At 33.7% G+C, this 20,198-nt stretch overlaps 2 protein-coding genes across 2 annotated transcripts; one reads left to right on the forward strand and one right to left on the reverse strand.

Moving 5' to 3' along the window:
* Nucleotides 1–1,863: 1,863 nt before the first annotated feature.
* LOC124983039 (olfactory receptor 6C6-like) lies at nucleotides 1,864–2,826 on the forward strand. Its single transcript, XM_047549917.1, has one exon. The coding sequence runs from the start codon at nucleotides 1,867–1,869 to the stop codon at nucleotides 2,824–2,826; it is 960 nt and encodes a 319-aa protein (XP_047405873.1). The 5' UTR covers nucleotides 1,864–1,866.
* An 8,927-nt stretch (nucleotides 2,827–11,753) lies between these two features.
* Nucleotides 11,754–12,704, reverse strand: LOC124983013 (olfactory receptor 6C6). Its single transcript, XM_047549864.1, has one exon. It carries the CDS (start codon nucleotides 12,696–12,698, stop codon nucleotides 11,754–11,756), a length of 945 nt encoding a protein of 314 aa, XP_047405820.1. The 5' UTR covers nucleotides 12,699–12,704.
* Nucleotides 12,705–20,198: the final 7,494 nt, after the last annotated feature.

Raw genomic sequence — 20,198 nt, forward strand, 5'->3', positions numbered from 1 at the left:
ATATTCAGTTTTAAAAGTTCTTCCCTTATTACTTTTTTACACACAAATATATATTTATAAAATTATCTTTCTTAATTTTAATCTTTCAATTTTTCCTTAAACTCATTCACTTAACTTTTTAAAAAATATCATTTTTATTTAGGTTTCTATAATCCTTTCTTTCTTCTCACCTGGTATTTCCCTTCCCATGACACACACCAAACATATTTTTATAATTATCTGCTTCTATAAACCTTTACTGCCTATTTCACATCACTGGATCTTCTTGGTTTTCAAAACTATAACTAGAAGAAAAATGTTAGTTTTTGCTATCTATAACAGCATTACCAAATTGTTCATAATGAAAATGCATTGGGAAGTAAGTGGCATCTGGAATAGGAGTCATCATAGAAGAGAGAGTTAGAAATTTGCACAAAAAGAGCAAATAGATTCTTTCCTGTTTGTTTGGAAATATTTGAGGAACACCAGTATCATTAGCCATAAGTCACTTGATAATTAGGCCTGGTAAGCTTTCATACACTGAATAAAACAGCAGAGGTGGACACATTCTAGTTATTTACTTAGATTAAATTTGTTTTTCTGAATGTATATTTTAATGGCAGATACAGATTGTTGTATACAACTTCTTAGTCAAGAAATGATATGCCATTTCAACTCTTATACATGGTGTTTTAAAGAGGTGCATTCTCCAAGCTTTATGGGTCTTCTAAACATTCATATAAATAATCAATACTCACTACATTTATAGAATTACAATCTTGCTAGAATATAAAAAGTTTTAATATTCTATCAAGGTATTCTGGAAAACCAATTTTTTCTTACCTGTATACTATCTGCAAACCATAATAAGCATTACATAACTCTACCTGAAACATAATTTTGCTGTCACTTAATCACTTGTAATCATTGTTATTAGATAGAACTTCCCTCCTACTCTCCACCATTCAGACCTGATAGAAAGACAGAGGATGGTAGTGGGAAACCATACAGGAGTGACATCATTTATCATAGAGGGTTCAAATGATGACCCACATTGGAAAATTGTGTTATTTGTTTTCCTGCTTCTCAGTTATCTGCTAAGCACTGCTTTGATCTGATCATTTCTGCATTCTTCCTGCTGGATACTCACTATACCCTCATATATGTTTTCCTTCTTAGAAATTTCAATACTAATGCATGTATCCCTTAATTGTTAGTTATTATGGCTACTGGGAATAAACCTATTTCCTATAATCATTGTGCCACTTGAATGACAATTTGCTTGAAATATTAGCTAAATTCAGAAATTAAAAATATATCAAGTTGGGTGTGGTGGTGAAAGCCTGTAATTCCTGCAGCTCTGGAGGCTGAGACAGGAGGATCATGAGTTCAAAAGGAGTCTCAGCAACTTAGTGAGGCCCTAAGCAACTCAGTGAGACTCTGTTTCTAAATAAAAGAAAAAAAAAGGCGGGGGTTGGGGATGTGGCTCATTGGCTAACTATCCCTGAGTTCAGTAACTGATACCAAAAATAAATATATATTATATATCAAATTTTTGACCAGCCTATTGTGATAAAGCATTTGAAAGATTTGTCACAGATTAACACTAATGACATTGAGAAATTACATTTCAAATGTCTATTAAGTGTCCTATAAACTGGTCAGTAGGACCTACTCAGCTCTGGACAAGGGAAGGACCTCTTGGTGTTCTTATAAACATGATGAATGAAGTGGAGGATATGTTCCTTGTTATGATCTCTAAGCTGATTTGGGAAATATTTGTGAAATTTCTGAAAATGGAACTTTATATAGCTGAAAAGGAAGAAATGACTTCTTGTTTGTGATGCTAGTTTTTATTTTCTGTAAATTCAATAGGACAAAAGAGAAATGGAGAATCAATCAGTGGAGATAGAGTTCATTTTGCTTGGACTGACAGATGACCCTCTGCTACAAACTGTGATTTTCCTGTTTCTACTTTTCAATTATATCTTGAGCCTGATGGGGAACTTCATCATCATCATCCTCACCCTGTTGGATCCCCGCCTCAAGACTCCAATGTATTTCTTCCTCAGAAATTTTTCCTTCTTGGAAGTTTCGTTCACAACAGTCTGCATTCCGCGGTTCTTGATAAGCATTCTCACTGGAGACAAAACAATTTCCTACAATGCTTGTGCAACTCAATTATTCTTTTATTTCCTCTTAGGGGTTACAGAGTTTTACCTCCTGGCTGCCATGTCCTATGACCGCTATGTGGCCATCTGCAAACCCCTTCATTACCCAGTCATTATGAACAGCAGAGTGTGCTGCCAGCTGGTGCTCAGCTCCTGGGCAGCTGGGTTCTTAATCATCTTTCTCCCTTTGCTCCTGGGACTCAAGTTGGATTTCTGTGCTTCCAAAGTGATTGACCACTTCCTGTGTGACACTTCCTCTGTCCTGCAGATCTCTTGCACAGATACGCGTTTCATAGAATCGATGGCTTTTGTCTTAGCTGTGATGACACTTGTCCTCACATTCTTATTGGTGGTCCTCTCCTACACCTTCATCATCAAAACCATTCTCAAATTCCCTTCTGCTCAACAACGAAGGAAGGCCTTTTCCACCTGTTCCTCACACATGGTAGTTGTCTCTATTACTTATGGCAGTTGTATCTTTATGTACATGAAGCCATCAGCAAAAGACAGGGTGACTTTAATTAAAGATGTAGCTGTGCTCAATACCTCTGTTGCACCTTTACTCAACCCTTTCATTTACACCCTGAGGAACCAGCAGGTGAAAGAAGCTCTGAAGCATATGCTCCAAAGATTTTGTTCTTTTAAAACCAAAAAGATAAATTTTAGGCATAAATAATGTGCTGTTGGAATATGAATGAGAAAATTCAATATGATTATCTATTACATTACTTTGGATCTATGCCATTTCTTCCCTTGACTATTTATATCTTATTAGGTTTGCTATGTCTGATCTGTACCTCTCCGCTCTTCTTTCTTAGTGGATCTTCCTAATCTCTAAGAATAAACACTGCCTTCTTCAATACAGATTATTAAATTCTATCTTTACCTAGAAATGTTGTTTTATATCCTAAATGGCATTTTTAAGCAAAACTTACTAGTCATACTTAGATAAATATTTTGATATATGTGTTAATTGCTAAGCATTGCATCTGCTCTTAAGTAGTTTGTATTGCTAAAATTGTCAGAGACACACAACATGACAATTTATTAATAATGTCATTAATGTTGAGATAGAAAAGAAGTAGAAATTCTATGTAATTTTAAGGTTCAAAGAAAACTTCCAATAAGAATCATCACTTATGATGAACTTTGGAAGATAAATTTAAAAAAAATAAAATTCAAGGGTGTTGCAGTGAGGGCTATAACACATGAAAAGGAAAGGCTATTCCACTGAAAATGTTTCTTCCCAGGGGAGCTGCAGATAAGGTGCAGGAAAAGTAAATGGGAAATGGCAATGAATTTCAGTAATTTCTGAGAGAGTGCATTCAAAAAGCCTGCGCAATAAAGTAGGTAATTCTTAAACACATACTGAGAAGATAGTCTGGATGTCATGTTAGCTCAGCAGACTGACTACAAACATCACTGAAGAACAATAACCTTTGCTTCTTTACCTACCCACAAGTTTTGCACAAAGTCCTCTCATGGTTTGAATTTACCATACTGAGAAGGAAACTCTGGGAAATGGCCTTGTAGTTGGTCTTCTGCTCCTAGAGAACAACTCTGAAGGTCATGTGTGATGTCAACTCAGCAACATATAATTCAATGCAGATTCTACGAAACCAAAATCATGGCATCATAAAGTGCAAATCTCTGTAGAGTGGGGCCTGAAAAATAAAATGTCATAGTACAAGAAATATATTTGGATACTAAAATATATGATAGAGAATTGTAACTATTTAGAGGGTCAGGAGATTTTTTTGGTTTTGTTTTGTTTTTTTAATAAAGTTTCTTATGCTCACTCCTTACCTAAGGAAGCCAAAGTCCACTAACAATGAGGAATTTCAGTTTCAACTACTAGAAAGTTAAAAATCCTCTCTAGTCCAGTAGGACACTGTGAGTGATGGGTCAGATGGAAAGGGATAAGCAGCAATATTGGGAAGTCATAGGGACACACATTCACAGAGGGAGATAGAATCAGCTTTCTCAGGCAGACAGTACATGCAGTCAGCTCTTTGCAGAGAACAGGATATCTCAGCCCCGATCACAAGGGGGATCCACACACCAAAAGGGCAGAACAAGGACTGCCCCCTTCCCATGGAATTCAGACCTTAAAACATAAACCAGTCAGTAAATGTCCCCATGCAAATTGAGCACTTAAAAGGGACCTATCAACATACCACCATACCTAATTGTTCTTAATTAGGTCTGCAGGCCTGACAAAACCAGGAACTAAAGGGGTATGTGGATGGACAGGACTCCCAGGGAACTCAGGTGCTGTTCTCTCTGGAGATGGACTATTCCGTGTCTACACTGAATGCACTTTTGCTTTCAATAAACCTTTGACATGTGCGGTCATGTGAGAGAGAAAGACCAGGGCATCACTAATCTTTCCTGATCAGGACACAGGAAACAAGAGACCCACTTCCTCCTGTGATATTTATTCCTGGCCTTCCCATGACATTAGGACCAAGTGAACTTGGCACTCTGGCAAATTATTCTTGTCTGTGCTCTATGACTCCATAAACTCTAGATAGACATCTGTAATATTCTTTGTAATGACACTAATTTAAATAGTTGATGTTTATAAATGAATGAAATGGACCAACTGAGTGTTATTTTTAAATGAGCTTCACAATAATCTTGTTTTTTGGGGAATCAAAACCCTCAAAGATGAACCCAAAGAAATTAAAAATAGAACTCTAGGAGTAGGAGGCTGGTACCCTAAATTTAGCTTCTGAGAAGATTCTCAGAATCATTTAATGATAATAATAGTAATCATGCTTTTAGTAATAAATAAAATTTACCAATTTGAATATTAAATGGGAACTTCAGTTTCTGACAAATTGCTATAGGGGTTCAAAATACAGGGCATAGCTTATCAGATTCTAAAGACTGTCATCAATGAGGTAGAAGTATTAACTTTATAAACAAATAAATAAAGGAAGTGGATGAGAGAAATGATGTGGTTCTATCTGCTTCCTGAAACCAAGTTAAGCCAAGTTAATGGATAAAATACCTGTATCTTTTCTGGCTGGAAGCTGGCTGAAATATTGACTATATAGACTCACAGTGGTGGTACCGGAAAACATCTTGTGTGTTTTACCCCAAGGTTAGAATTATTGAACATTTTATTTTTTTTATTTTTTTAATTTAATTTAATTTTTTTTTTAGGTAGAAAAGGAACTGTGGGATTGAGAGGAAGTTTTTTTTTTTTTGTCTTTTGAGAAATAAACTTTATATCTGCTAATGGTTTTAATTGCCACTGTCTTTATGTGAAATAACATTATATTTTTTAAAAGTACAATTTTAGAAAATAGGATAGATTATATGGACAAAAATCACTTACTTATTCATGATGATGGTGCAATTTTGGTCAATAGATTAAAAAAAATCTATCAAGGTATACTGCACAGTAAAGCACTTTTCTTTAAAGTATATGGATATCTGTGATGGTAAAATATTGCTTATTTTATAAGAATTATATAAAGTTGAACCATTGTCACATCAAGATAATGAAGATAGTCATTGCTGTCAATAGATTCCTAATGCAACACTGTAATTCCTCTTACCATGTCTCTCTTAGCACTCTTTTGGGATGGTTGATCCATTTTATGTCTCTATACATAGCTTTCCAATTTCTGGAATATTTTATGAAGGAAATTATACTACAGTATTCATTTTAACTAGGTTTTTTTCACACAGTCTAATTATTTTGATATTTGGATAGATGGCTATTTGTCCATGTACAGATGAGTTTATTTCTGAGTGCTCACCAGTGTTCTGTTTCATGGCTGTACCACAACTTATTTATTCACAACATCTGTTCAGGGGCATTAGGTTTGTGTCCTCTTGTTGGTTATAACAAATAAAGCTGCAATGGACATTTGACTACAAAATTTTATGAGGTCATAAACTTTCATTATTCCAGAGTAAATATCAAGGACTGTAATGGCTTGGTTATATGGTAGGTAAATGTTTGATTTTTTAAGAGAGTTTCAAACTATTTTCTAAACTGGTGTTATAATTTTATATTCCATCAGTCATGTGCGAGGAAGCGTTCTAGGGGCTCCACATTCTTACCAATACTTGTGTTGGCAAATATATATATTCTTTTATCTTTTACCATTCCAAAGGGTATATAGTTGTATCTCATTGTAATTATAATTTCATTTCTCCAAAGGCTAAAGATGCTGATCATCTTTTTATACTACTTATCAAACATTTGCATAATTCCTTTGATAAAAGCACTACTTAAATATGTGCCCATTTAAATTTTTATCACTATTATTATATGTTAGCACTTTTTATGTATCATATATTCTTTATGCATTGTAGATGCAAGTATTTTTTCAGATCTGATTTTGATATGTATTTCCCATGTTGTGGCTTATATTTCCATTCATGAAACTATGTGTTTTGAAGAGCGTAATATTGATGACTTCAATAGAGCAATTATTTTTCTTTGTCTCATGCTTCTGTCTAGCCCAAGATCACATACATGTATTTTCTATTTTGTTTTTATCTGGAGGTTTTATACCTTTATTTTTATAGCTATGGCTTACTTATTTGAATTGTTTTGTATACAATATGAGTTATCGATCATGTGGATAGTAACTTTTTCAGAAATCATTTGTTGAAAGAGAGTCATAGAGAAAAAAAATTTATTGGGTTGGAAATATTAATAGTTCCAAGATTAAAAAAAATTAATCTATAAAAAGTAGATTTTATTCCTTGTGGAAAGCATTTTCAAACCTATGTAGTATTACAATCTCTAAAGCCCCTCTATTCTTGGTTGTCTTTCAACTAGTAGGTTTCATCTGAACAAGCACAAGTGTTCTGATTTAAAACTAAACTACCTGTGGCATAACCAAAAGCAGAACTACAGACTTTGTCAACTTTTTCCTTACCGGCAATTCTGAGACTGCACAATGACTATTCCTGCTCAAAACCAAGATTTGGTTATAGAAGAAAAATTATGCTCAAAATTTTTAAGAAGAAGCACTACTAAGTTTCATGTTCTTTAATTTTCAAGGTATACATTTGATTTTATGATTGTGAGAAAATTACAATAATTAATTTATCAAATGCCATCATATGTTCACCTACTGTTATCATAGTTTCTTTATATGCTAAAAATTTAGCTGAAATCTGAGCAGTGAAGACATTGAACATAATACTTAATAAAATATTATGGTAAACAAGAAGAGGAATTTTTGCTATTGCCCATAATGCATAAAATTAGATAATAAATAAAGAGAGGTGATAACAACATTCATGTGTCAATAAAAACTCAAATGAGTTTTGTTCATGCATTCACATGCCTTTGAAATGTGATCATGACAATGAAGACGATAAACATGATGATTAAAATGGAGATATGTTGATGGTCCTGATAATACAAGCTCACTTACATGGGCTGAAGAAAGTTATGAGATCATGGGACATGAGTTACCTCAGAGGAAAGATAAATACATGAAAGAATATTTTTATATTGAAAATCAAATGATGTTAGAATTTAAATTAGGAAGTTACCTCATACCAGACAAAAGCACAAAAACACACACTGAAGAAAAGAAAGCCTCAATAAATGATGCTGGGAAACTGGAAATCCTTATGTAATAGAATGAAAGTTAACTCCCTTCTCTCACCCTGCACAAAAATCATCTCCAAGTGGATCAAGGACCTAGGAATGAGACCAGAAGAACTGCACAAACGAAAAGAAAATGTAGGCCCAACACTTCAACATATTGGCAGAGAAGCTGACTTCTTTAACAAGACTCCTAAAGGACAAAAAATAAAAAATCCATACATGGGATGACATTAAACTAAAAAACTTCTTAACAACAAAAGAGACAATCAAGAGCATGAAGAGAGAGCCTATAGAATAGGAGAAAATATTTGCTCTCTGCACCTCACACAGTGTGTTAATTCCCAGGATATACAAAGCACTCAAAATTATTACCCCCCCAAAACAGAAACAAATCCAAATAACCCAATCAGTAAATGCACAAATGAACTGAACAAACTCTTTTCAAAAAAAAAAAAAGTAAATGATCAACAATATATAAAAAAATGTTCAACATCTCTAACAGAGAAATTTCAATGAAAACTACACAGATTTCCATCTCACTGTAGTAAGAATGGCAATTATCAAGAATAAAAGTAACAACAGATGTAGGCGAGGATATGGGGGAAAGGGAAGAGTCATACAATGTTGGTGAGACAGCAAATTGGTACAACTCCTCTGGAAAACAATATGGAGATTCCTCCAAAAACTAAGAATGGAACCACCATTGACCCACTCCACGGCATACATTCAAAATATTTAAAATCAGTATACTACAGTGACACAGCCACATCAATGTTTATAGTGGCACAATTCACAATAGCTAAGCTATGTAATCAACCTAGATGACCATCAATAAATGAATTGATAAAGAATTTGTAGTATATTTATACAATGGAATATTACTCAGCCATAGAGAATGACTGTGATTTTTGTTGGTAAATGGATGGATGTGGAGACCATCATGCTAAGTGAAATAATCCAATCCCTCAAAATCAAAAGGTTGAATGTTTTTGTTGATAAAGGTGGGGGAAAGCAGAGAAGTTCAATAGATTAGACAAAGGGGAATGAAAGGAATGGAGGAGGGATAGGAATAGAAAAGACACCAGACATAATTTTTCTACGTACACATATTGAAATTACTAAGTGAATCCCACTATTGTGCACACATGCAAGAACAGGGTCCTAATTATAATAAAATATATTTCATTCTTACATAATTTTATCAAGATAGAGTCTACTGTCATTTGTAACTATGAAGACCCAATTTAAAATAGATGTAAACTGGGTTTTTAGAAAGTGGATATGGTATTTATATAAAATTAGAATTTGGAGACAAATTACTTCTTTAGATGGCATAAAAAATTGTCATTATTCAAAACTGAAACAGTCATTGTCAGAAATGCCATATACTGTGGAATAAAGTGACTGAGGCACAGTAATGATGGATCTGAGATCACAGGCACTTCCACTTTCATACTTGGAAGGCACTCCTGGGAGATACAATTGAAAATGTACAACAAGAAGTAAGTTTAGCAAGGACGCAGGAATATCATGCTCCTAACCAAGTAAGCTGGGAATATTCCTTGATACATTTACAGGGAATGTGAGTTAAGCCCCAGGGCCTGATATGTGAGCACATTTGCACATTCATTCACCTCTCAGTCTCTCTAAACAGAGTGAGGATTCTGTCCTGTGGAGAGAAACTTCAAAGTCTAGGGATACTTGAACAGGAAGCTCTGTGAATTTGTATACATAAGTTAATAAAATATTTCAAATGAATAAACTAGACCTTTTGTAATTAGTTGTGATTAAAAACTTGTAGCATGATTCCTAAAGATCAACTGAAATTCTTGAAATTCTTGTTTTTCCATTTTTATATTTTGCTTTATGGGAAGTTCACTTACAGGTGAAAAATTTTAAATATATGCATGTATGTGTGTGTGTGTGTGTGTATGTGTGTGTGTGTGTAAAGTTAGGCAAATATTTCTAAAGTCTTGCTTCCAAGGTTGTTTATTATGGTAAACAAGGACCCTAGGAAACCTTGACTTCAGAAAGGGATTGGGAGAGACTGTAAGGAAAGGAGGTGGAAGGTTAAGGGAAAACATAATGTGACAACATTGTCCTTTGGGTTCATTGGATGAGTTAAAGGTCTGAAAAATAGAAAGAAATGAATACTTAGAACCCAAGCTATAACCTAACATCAATCAAGTCAGAAATGCAGGAGAACATAATTGAAATGATAATAAAACATCATAAAATATCTTTATCTTTTTTCATCCTGGTTCATTTTTCACCTGGTTCACCTGAGGGCTTATTTGGTCAAGGGATCTGGTTCTTTGGATAATTACTCATTTAGGTAATTTCTGTGTGTCTGAAAGATTTATTAAATGATTACAAACAACTCTCTTAAAATGATTCAATGTATAGTTTTAGGGAGTAGAAATGGTAAATTCAATCCAATTATATTCATTTGATTATTTTCACTAAAGTTTAATTAAGTTTGTTTTAGGAAAAAAGAATTAAAGACCAACATTTAGTTTGTGAAAATAATCAAATAAGTCTATTTGCTTCTCACTCTATTACCTGTATTTTAGACCCCACTGTCAAATGTATACAGTGAGCCTCAAAATTTATAAACAGGTCAAAACAATGGTCCTTCAGTTGTCCCCTGATTTGAAGACATCCCAAGTTCAATTTCATTTCCATGGGCAAACTCCCTAAAATATAAGAGATGAGTATCAAAATATCCTTCTTACATACTCTTATAATGACTTTAATTGGAAGTGTCATAAAAGCCTATGACCTTAAAATAACATGAGGTGCTTATTAAATAAGGATGTATTGACTATGTTTGACATTTTAACAAGAAGCCCTGGGAATAAAAACTTGATACACCATAAAGAACCAATGAATGTATGAGGTCATGAATATAGTAAATAACCTGATTTAAGTATTACAGTAGGTCTACATATACTGAATGTCACACAGACACACACCATAAATATAAATAAATTTTATGCATAATCAAAAACAAAAAATAATTAAATCTAAATAATCACTATAAAGATTTTTGAAAATTGCTGATTCATTAGGTATAATTCCAAAACAGTATTCTGGCTAATAGGCCCCTTCATGTTTTAATCTTTCCACCTCTTTAATTATTGTTGCCTCTATCTATATCAACATATCAAGTAGCACATTCTTGACTTCTTCACAAAGTGTTAACCTTTACTGAGTGTTAAACTACTTCAAAAGCATTTATTTACTAAATGAGAAGAATGGGTTTCATTTTTCCTACAATACATATGGAGAAACCAAGGGAATGAGAGTTTGCATGATTTATGGAGTACCCTACAGAGAGTGTGGTAAAACTTTAAATGAACCAAGCTAAATATCTCCAAACTGTATACTAACCATTAATCTTACTGTCTCCAAATAAATATAGTTATCTAACACCATGTGCTATTTGCACATACTTATACCTCAGTCTTCTTTCCTTACACATATTTTTAGCTTCAGCAGAGTTATTACTTTCTTCTGGAAGTATTCTTAGTCTTTTAAATTCCACAGAAGTATGTTATCTATACCATAATATTTTTTGTACACCTTTATTGTACAGCAATATTTGGTTTATGTGTTTGTGTCCTTCAGGCAATGAAAACTTCTTAAAACTAAGGATTATACTACACCCAATGTCTGTAACAAGATACCTATACAAAAAATACATACCAAATTAAATAACAAATTATATCCATCAAGTTATACAAATTTCACAGTCACGTTTGGGGAATTCAGTATTTTATAAGGAGATGTTAGTTAAAATTTGGATTGAAAAATTGAAGGAAGTTACCATAGTAGAGCAAAATAGTTCTTGAGCATTGCAAAATGCTTCATAAAATGGAGGAATAGAGTAAGAGAACTTTTCTAGAGAACCTCCTTCAGGAGGTAATTGATGAGGTGGAAAACATGATCACAACAAATGTATGAAACTGATTTTCAGTTTTTAAGGTAAGTTTGTAATTCACATCATGTCCTTAAATTTTGCTTTTTGAAAAGCACAAAATCTTTTGTAATACATCCCAGAAGACTTCTTTCACCTGCTGGTTCCTTAGAGTATAAATGAAAGGATTTAGTAAAGGGGCAATTGATGTGTACAGCAAAGCTACACCTTTGGATACAGTCACTCTTTCTTTTGCAGATGGTTTTATATACATAAAGATACAGCTACCATATGTCATGGAGACAACAATCATGTGGGAAGTACAGGTGGAGAAAGCTTTGGTCCTTTGCTGTGCAGAATGGAATTTCAGAATGGTCCTAACGATGCAAGTGTAAGAGAGAATCACTAATACCAGTGTGATCGCAAGTGTCAGCACAGCTAATACTAATGACATCATTTCAAGGACATGTGTATCTGTGCAAGAGATCTGTAGGATAGGAGACGTTTCACACATAAAGTGATCGATGATTCTGGAAGCACAGAAATCCAACTTGAGCCCCAGGGCCAAAGGGGGAAAGATAATTAGGAATCCAGTTGCCCAGGAGCTGAGCACCAGTTGGTAGCACACTCTGCTGTTCATAATGACTGGGTAATGCAGAGGTTTGCAGATGGCCACATAGCGGTCATAGGACATGGCAGCCAGGAGGTAAAACTCTGTAACTCCCAGTAAAAGGATAAAAAATAATTGAGCTGCACAATTATTGTAAGAAATGGTTTTGTCTCCACTCACAATAGTTATCAAGAATCTGGGAATACACACAGTGGTGAATATGACTTCCAAAAAGGAGAAATTACGGAGAAAGAAATACATTGGAGACTTGAGGCGGACATCGAGAAGAGTGAGAAGGATAATGATTAAGTTCCCCATTAGGCTCAAGGAGTAGTTGAGAAATAGAAACAGAAAAATCACAATTTGCAATTGTGGATCATCTGTCAAACCTAAGAGAATGAACTCTATTTCCATTGATTGGTTCTTCATTTCTTTTTGTGAACCTTATCAAATCTGTATAGAAAAAGAAGAAAAAAATTTAAATATATGTGCATTGGAATACACACAAAACACACATACAAATAAAAGCAAAAAAGGATATACATTCTCAAATTTATTCATTTGAAATGTTTTTTTCTAGCCAAAAATATCAGATGACACATAATTATATGCTATAGGTTAATTCAAAATCCCTTCTAGTTCGCTTTCTTTAATATCCAAATTTTCCCCAGAGTTTAATAAAATATATTTTTTGTTAATATACAGTTACTACTTCCAAATGACCTCTTAGCTGTACACAATTTAAACATGTTAATATATAATATAAATTACATGTTAATTATTTGAAATTTAGTTTTATCATATCTGCACAAATTCTTCTATGTTTATTTGTCTTTTTGGAATGAGTACCAGTGATGTTTCAAAGTTAGGGTTATATTAAAATTACTGTATTAGTCAGTGAGTAAGGTACAATAGATTTTAATAGTTAAAAATTTTACTTTTAATGGATTTTGAAATGTCTTCTGCACTAACAGTATACTATCACTATTATCAATTTTCTTATATTGTTTTAATCAAGTGAATATTCATTTATCAGCATATAGGACAAACAAAACAGAATGATAAAATCACATGAATTATATATTTTAATAAACAATAAGTTGTCTTCTTTTTAGATGATTTTTTGAAATATGTTCTTTTACATATTTATGCAATTTGGGCACCTTGTTTTACTTCTATCATTATTTACAAAACTATTGAATATGCAGGAGAGTAGTACCTTTTCTACATATTGGAATTGTATTTAGTTCCATATTATATTAGTTCTCTGTTTGATTAAACATGTCCATCTGCTTCATTACATGCATTATTTGTGGACTTTCAAAAAATGGGTTACTAAACTCCTGTGCATTATCTTTATTCCTTTGCCTTTATTAATATTGCTTTCCTTCCCATGTAGTAATATTTCTTTTCTTTTATCATCTAATTTGGAGAAAACACTAGCATTTTTCATGTATAATATGATTTTACAAAGTAGATATTAGTGAATAGTTTTAATATTTTTTAATTAAAACTGAACTCCTGCAGTCTTCAGCTATGAAGTGGTCACAAACGTTGATTGTAGAACTGAATATTTCTGTCATTGGTACGTCTAAGACTCCCATGTTTGCCCAGTTCTGATTTTTCAAGTTTTTCTAGGAGTTAGTCTAGCAATTTATGAAACATGTGGTTCTAACAGCCTCTTCTAAAACTATGCTATCTCAAATTCTAGGGAAGAATTGTTCAGCATTTTTTTTCTACATCACCTTCACCCATGCCAATAATTCATTAAAAGGGTCACAGAAAGAAAATAAAACAGAATCAACATATGTGAATAAAATAGATTATGTTACTTGTTAGTAGATAGAGTTGGGAGCTACTCCTTATTCATTTGCCCTGATTTCTGATTTTAAAATTAAGGTACAATTATAGTGGACTTACCTTTTTTGAGCTATGATTCATTTTGAGCTATAATTCATTCACTTCTGTGACAATTTCACTTCTTTATATAATAATGTTTTATTTTCCAGTGAGGAGATTTATTACCAATAATTTTGTGCAGAGAGGCAAAGAAAAGGCTTTCCACCTTTCCTCAAATTCACATGCATTTGGAAGCTTGGGACTTGGATGTCAAAAATTTTAATAAGTGCTTAGCATCCATTCCAGATATGCTGAACTTTTTAAATTTTCTTCTTACAATTTAGATTGCTAGTTTTCAAAACCTCAGTTGGATACATGTTCTTTAAAATGAAATAAAAGCTGTGAAATAAAATATAAAATCACTATTGAAACATAAATAATTCTTCTGAGAAAGAGATATCACATGGCCAACTATATACTCATTAATGCTGCAGGTACATCATTTTCTACTTACTGCCAACTCCAGGGAATCTGTTGAAATAAAACAAAAATAAAATCTCTGGGGACCAGTGTTACAAAAGTACAATTATTGGCAATTGAAGGCCCCCCTGTAGTTTAAGTCAAAATCGAAGAGAAAGTATCCCTGAGGCGTATCATAAATAATTGGGAAAAGTCAACAAAATATTTAACAGCAACATCAACAATTCACTGTCTGGGGAGAGAATGGAAAATTCGAAACTGATTTACAGATACAATTAAATGAACTACCCATATATATGAAACATGAATAAATCTTAAAAACTGTATGCTGAGTGAAAAAGCCAATATAAATTGGTTTCATAATCATATAATAATACTGTATAATTCCATTTATATAACTCTGGAGAAGACTGAATTATTGAGACAGAAATATAATCAGTGAGTGGTTTCTTGGTCTGAAGACAGGGATTGGCTAGAGAAGTATTATGAGAGAACAATTTTGGATGACAAAAATATTTTACATTTTTATTTTGGTAGTGGTTGCATAATTACATATGTTTATTGAAGTTGATCAAACCATATACCCATAAAAGATGATCCTTGTCATTAAATTCAAACTCAATCATCTTTCCAACATATTCATTTGTATATAATATGTTTCTTTTTTAACCAGCTCTTTAGAAGAAAACTTTGGACAATTACTGCCCCCCAAAATAGCTACTAGCCATAGGGAGATGGATATGTATTTTTTAATTCAAGTGAAATATTCAGTGTCTAAGTCAAACTAATGACATTTCAACTACTAAATAGACACAATGGCAATAAAAATGTAATTTTACTAATGAAATGTAATTGGAATTTTTATAGGGTTACATTGACTCTGTAAATCATTTTGGGGTATTGACATTTTAACATTAAAAAATTAACTAATCCATGGACATAGGATGTCTTCAATGTACTTATATATATTCCTAAATTTCTTTCATTAATGTTTTATAGTTTTTAGTGCACAAGGCTATCAATTCCTTACTTAAATGTCTTCCTAGTTTATTCCTTTTATTATTATTATAAAGGAATTTCTTTCTTAATTTGCTATTCATATTTATCTTTTGCATTTTTAATCCAGGCATTAGATATTTTTCTTGAGAAATTTTATTTCCACTAGATTGTATAACATGATAACTGTCATCAGATTTGTTTATTTTTTTATAAAATATTTTTAGTCTAGACGGATATGATACTTTCTATTTATTTTATTTTTATGTGGTGGTGCCAAGGATTGAATCCAGTGCATTACACATGCTAGGCAAGTGCCCTGCCAGTGAGCTATAGCCCCAGTCCAAATTAATTCATTTTTGATATTTCACTATGAAAGAAAGGATGAGCTGGGTGCGGTGGTGCATGCCTGAAATCCGAGCAGTTCGGGAGGCTGAAACTGGATGACAGTGAGCTCAAAGTCAACCTCAGCAAAAGTGAGCCACTAAGCAACTCAGTGAGACCCTGTTTCTAAATAAAATACAAAATAGGGTTGGGGATGCTGCTCAATGGTCTAGTGCTCCTGAGTTCAATCCCTGGTACACCCACTCCCCCCCAAAAAAGATAAGGATGCATGTTTGTTTTAGTTCATGTTTCATTTCTGTGATCAAAGTACCATTCAAGAACAAATTACAGGAGGGAATTGTTTGGGACTCATGGTTTCAGAGGCTGCATACTATATAGATGGACAACTCCATTGCTCTGGGTCCAAAGTGAGGCAATGCATGATAGCAGAAGGCCCAGGGTAGGAAAGATGTTCAGATCACAGCAGGATTAGGAAGCAGGAGGCAGGTGCATAGGGAAGATGCACCCTCCCAGGGCCTGTGCTCATCTCTTCCAGTGGTGCCCCAACTGCCTACAGTTGCCAGCAGTCCATTCAGAGTAGGATGGATTGACTAGGTTGCAGCTCTTACAATCCAATCATTTCACCTCTCAAATTTCCAGTATTAACACAGGAGATTTGGAGGAACACCTCATATCCAAATAAAAACAATGTTAGGGGAGATCTAAATAATAAATTTTGAAATTATGACTTTTAAAATAATGAATAATTAATGAACTCTTTGAACATTTTAGCTATAATTTTTTTCATCGAGAAAATTAAATTTTGAAGAATCTGATGTTTCTTTTAATGTATTACTGAATGACCTATGTGCAACCTTAAGAAGACATTATTATATGTTTCCATTCAAAGATAAACATATTTTTAAGTATTAGGTCTACTAATAATGACATCATAATTTTGATTTTTTTAAAAAAATAGTATCGAAAAGACATTACTAAAATAGTAAATGTTTTCCTTTAAAAACCCTATGTGCATATATGATTGCATGACCAGTGAAATTCTATATCATGTACAACCAGAAGAATGAGAAGTTATACTCCATTTATGTATGATGTGTCAAAATGCATTCTACCATCATGTATAACTTATTAGAATAAATTTTTAAAAAGTGCTTCGCTTTGCTTAAACACTTAATTAAGATGCACAGAAATTAAAGTAAAAAACATGAAATAAATTAACACTGAAATGATAAAAATCCAGGAATAAAAGTTATCTCCTTGAGCATATGGAAATTTGATTATGATACCCGAGGACCTTCAGATTTTTAAATAGCATTTTCCTTCAGGAGTCTTTCAGTTTTTAACATGCACCCAGATGACATGGATGCTGATGGGCTATATCACACTCTGGATAGCACGTTTAATGGTAACACTTAAGAATTTCTATAGATGTTTTCTGATTAAGAAGTTGATAACTTTTGCATGATGGTGTATAGCTCAATAATAAGGCACTTGCCTAGCAAGAAAACTGGTCCTTGGATTTGAGGCATTTAAAGCAGAGAAGGGGTGAGCAGGGACATCGTAGAGCATAGAGGCTTTTCAAATAAATGGCTTTGTAAAAACTTCTTAGGTCTTATTATTAGACTGTGTTCTCCTACAACTAAGTAAATGCTATCCTCCCCAGGACAGTGCCTGAGAGTGCACCAATGATTAAGTGGTTCTACAATGTTCCTTCAAGAAGAGAGAGAATTTCCTATGTCAGTTCTTAATGCCTGTCAATTATGTATAGATTATACTGACCAGGAGGTAGATTCAAGTCAAGGATGATTACCATGTAATCTAAAGAGCATAAATAATAATGTACTTAGTGCAGAATAATTTGCAAAATATACAACCATCTCTTGGTTATGTGTACTAGAGGAAAGAATGAGAAACCAAGGGCTTGTGATTTATAATGCCTTCTCTTTGGGAAATTGTTGTATATATACTTATAACCTTTTCATTATGAGAATAAAAATAATCTTTAGTATTAAAAAAGCTGATAAAATTTTCCTATGGAAATCCTGGAATGAAAAATTAAACATACAAAATAAAGGTTAAATTTCTGTGGTCTTCAAACCCTTAATCAATCATTCATATATAGGGAACTTTTTCTTCCAGTTGTTTTTGTTTAGGTAGAGTTGAATAAGTCACCAAGTTAAACATCTTACTTTGTTACTTGCCAAATATGGGCATTTTCACCACCAATTGATTTATTTTTCTGAACTATTGAAAGCACTTTATTTTGATTAACATGTATCAATTGTAGGGTTCAGAATCATATCTCAACACGTGCATACAGTGTTGGCTAATCAAATCCAGACTCCTTTACTCACTCTCCATACTCTGCCACCTCAGCTAATCACTGTTCCACATTCAAGTTAACATTCTTAGGTTTCTGCATCTGAGAGAGAACATGTGGTACTTATCCTTCTGTGTCTGCCTTATATCTCTTAACATAATGTCCAACCATGACATCCATTTTTCTGCCAAAGACAAGATTTCATCCTTTTATGGCCAAGCAACATTCCTCTGTGTATATATACTATATTTTCTTTATCTGTTGATACCCTGATGGGCACTCAGTTGATTCTGTATCTTAGCTATTGTGAGAAATGCCACAATAAACACGGGAGTGTGCCGTCACTTTCTCATGCCAATTTCATTTCCTATGAATACATCACCAGGAGTGTGAAGAAGTGTGACAGTTGCACTGTAAGGTAACCTATTTTCAGTTTTTTGAGGAACTGCTGTACTGTTTTCCCAAATTGTTGTTCTAATAATGCACATGCTCACCAATGGTGTACAGGGTTCCCTTTTCTCCACATCCTTGCCAGCACTTGTTATGCTTCATCTTTCTTTTAACAGGCATTAGAAATTTTGTGAGGTGCTATTTACTGTGTTTTAGTTGGAATTCCCCTAATGATTAGGGATGCTGTGCTTGTGTCCACAAACTCACTTGTGTCTGTTCTGGTTCTTGGCTAATTTTTAAAGCTAATCACTTGTTTTCTTGCTCTAGTTGCTTTGGTTCCTTATATCTTTTGGATATTGACCCCTTGTCAGCTGTATGATCTGCAAATATTTCCTCCTGGTCCATGGTTGTCTCTTCACTGTTAATTGTTTCCCTGACCACAGAGAACACTTTTATTTTGATGTCATCCCCTTTGTTTACTCTTGCTTTTCTTGCCTGTGTTTTAGGAGTCGTTTCCAACAAATCATGGTCCAAAGCAACACCCTGTAGCTCATTCCTTGTTCTCTTCTATCAACTCAACAGTTTAAGTCTTCTATCCATTTTGTGTAGATTTTTGTTTAGGAGTCCAATTTCACTGTGTGAAATGAAAGTTCAACTTTGCCCTTCTGTTTGTGGATATTCAGTTTCTCCAACACTATTCATTAAAAGGATTAATAGTTCTCTGTTGTGTGTTCTTGGCAACTTTGTTAAAAATGAACTGACTTGAGGTTTATATCTGGGAATTTTATCCTCTTCCATTTGTTGTTGTGTGTCTGTTTCTACAGTACCATATTGCTTTGATTATATAGCTTCATAATGTATTTTGAAGTCAGGGAAGTTTGGGTCCCCAGCTCTGTTTTGTTTCTTCAGTTGGATTCTTTTCTGGGTCCATATGGATTTTAAAATTAGTTGTTCTCTTTCTGTGAAAAATGACATGAAAATTTCGATAAGAATTTAATATGAGACATCTGCCTGCACTCTTAATCAGCCTTCACAATAGTTTGCAAATATTAAATTCACCTAAACTCTGAACTCTGTCAACTCCAAGAATTTTCTCAGTTGTCTAGTTTGTAGGAGTTTTTCAACCTGATTCTGGCTTTTTCTTAAACAGAACTGATCTATGTGTAGGTGTTTGCTCAGTGTTACTGTAGGACAGGGAGACTCAGGGCCCACATATTCCATCAAGTTGCTGCTGTCTGAGGGACTCCGATAGATTTTAGTGTATAGAAAATCAACTGCTTTTTGTATGCTGATTTGTATCCTACAAATTTACATTTAGCAACAGTTGTAACAATTGTTCTTTTTGTTTTTATTTTAGAGTGCTTAGGATTTTCTATCTATAAGTTTTTTTTGTGGGGGTGCAGATACAGGGGATTGAACTCAGGGGCACTCAACCACTGAGCCACATCCCCAGCCCTAGTTTGTATTTTATTCAGAGACAAGAGTTCTCACTGAGTCGCTTAGCACCTAGCTTTTTCTGAGACTTGCTTGAACTCAGGAACCTCCGGCCTCAGCCTCCC

Source organism: Sciurus carolinensis, chromosome 4 (assembly GCF_902686445.1).
Source record: "Sciurus carolinensis chromosome 4, mSciCar1.2, whole genome shotgun sequence".
Lineage (NCBI taxonomy): Eukaryota > Metazoa > Chordata > Mammalia > Rodentia > Sciuridae > Sciurus > Sciurus carolinensis.